At 36.5% G+C, this 1,976-nt stretch overlaps 1 protein-coding gene across 1 annotated transcript in view; it reads right to left on the bottom strand.

Moving 5' to 3' along the window:
- The window catches only part of LOC102473038 (chromodomain Y-like protein), a 7,779-nt gene extending 6,026 nt beyond the window's left edge, over positions 1-1,753 (bottom strand). Inside the window, 1 exon segment of the mRNA XM_014588481.1 lies at positions 1,544-1,753. Within this exon segment, the coding sequence (XP_014443967.1) occupies positions 1,544-1,753 (210 nt within the window).
- Between the last annotated feature and the right edge of the window lie 223 nt (positions 1,754-1,976).

The following is a 1,976-nucleotide window of genomic DNA, read 5'->3' as shown; positions in this document are numbered from 1 at the left end:
TTAACACATACAAAAATATAAAAATAATAGAACACATTTACAGCAGAAATTATAAAATTCATAAGCTCACATCCATCAATGCAAAAATTATTCAAAACCACACAACTTTCAAGGATTAAGACTTACAGCAAGAGTGGCAAGAATGGGACATGTATCAACGTAAATAAAATGCCATACTATGGCAGTCCCTAAGCAAACAACACACTGAATAATTTCCACTAAACAGGAACAATGTAAGACTGCCACTTTCTCTACTCTTTTTTAAAGCAGTACTGGAAATCTTAGCCAAATTCAACAAATTGGACAACAGAATTGAGTTAAATTTCCAGGAATAGGAAAAGAGTAAGGGCAATTATATCTATTTTGGCAGAAAATATGATTCTGTACACAGAAAATCCAAAACAATCTAGACAAAACACTCTTGAAAATGATAAATGAATATAGCAAAGTAGTAGGATAATCAACATGTAAAAAATTATTTTTATACAACAACAAGGAACAAACTGAGGTAGACTTTAAGAAAGAACTCTTATTTACAGTAGTCAAAGAGAGCAAGATATCTGAAAATAAACCTATAAGAGATGTGAAATACCTTGTCATGTAAAAACTAAAAGGGAAAACAAACAAAATCCATTTGAGGATGATAAAGAATAGAAAATGTGATATTTCTGGAATGCAAGTGCTAATATAAACAAAATTTTAGTTCTACCCAGAAGTCTTAGGAAGTTAGTTCTACCCAGGAGACTTAGAAAGTCTAGTGAAATTCCAATCAAATTACCATGGCTATTCTCCAAATAAAATATTAAAATAATCAGAACATGTCTTTGCAATTTCTGAAAGTCCCATAAGTCCAAAGCAATGCTGTACAAAGTGAATAAAGTAACAGGGACCAGGCAGTTAGCGTAATGGCTATGTCACTGGACTCTCACATAGTCAACCGCGGTTCGTGTCCCAGACCCGGTGGCTTAAAACTCAAGCCGGGCACGTGTGCGTGCGTGCCCAAGATCCTGAGAGGAGAATGGAGGAGAAGGGATTGCAGCGTGATCATCCCCCCTGGGGGGTGATTTCTCGCTTTCTGTCTCTATCTATGTCTCTCTCTGTCTGTCTGGCAAGTGCACGTGCCCTACAGTGAAAATCTCTCAAAAAAAAAAAGTGAATAAAGTAACAGTAATCTCACTTTCTGACCTCAGATCATACACAATAAGCAAACAGCATGGTGCTAGCATAGAATCCAGCATGAAGACCAATGGAACAGAATAGACTACCCAGAAATTACTCCTATATACGGAAAACAGATTACCTACTATTTTAATGTACATCCAATGACATTAATCTTTATAGTGTACAACATTGTTTTTAAGGCAAAATTTCCACGTATAGCAGTCAAGAGAAAGACATCACAATGTTATCAGAATATACATTTAAATTTTTGTCAATAAAGGTTTTCTTTTCTTTCCCAGTTTCCCTCCCTCCATTTCTTATCTCCATTTTCCCCCCTCTTCATCTTCTCTAGTATTTACCTTTGCCCGTCCTGTGTTTATACCTTCCAAACGTTCAGTTTCTTTAATGGAGTGCAGACAGGAGTTATATATTGAGTGGGGCCATGCATAGCCTTTCTGTCACAGACTGACTTGCTTTTCTTTGCATTAAGACTTCCATTATTTGTCCACTTGGCAGTCCTCTGGTTTTTAGCACGATTATTCTCTGAGGAAATAAAAATCTCTGCAATGAATTGGTACTGGAAAAACTTCATCTTCACTTGCAGAGAAGTGAAACATGACCTCTCTTCCTTGCTTTTACCTAAACTCAACTCAATGGGAAATCACAGATAAAACAACAAACTACTGGTGAAAATGACCAGGGAGTTAAGATAGTGACTCTTTCACAGCCAACTTGGATTCAAGTCCTGGACTGGGTGGATACAAAGCACAATGATCGTTAAAAACCCAAGAAGAAAATGTAGAACAGATTGTGGT

Source organism: Tupaia chinensis, unplaced genomic scaffold (genome assembly GCF_000334495.1).
Source record: "Tupaia chinensis unplaced genomic scaffold, TupChi_1.0 Scaffold000037_22, whole genome shotgun sequence".
Taxonomy (NCBI): Eukaryota; Metazoa; Chordata; class Mammalia; order Scandentia; family Tupaiidae; genus Tupaia; species Tupaia belangeri.
This window is presented reverse-complemented; position numbering and strand designations above follow the sequence as displayed.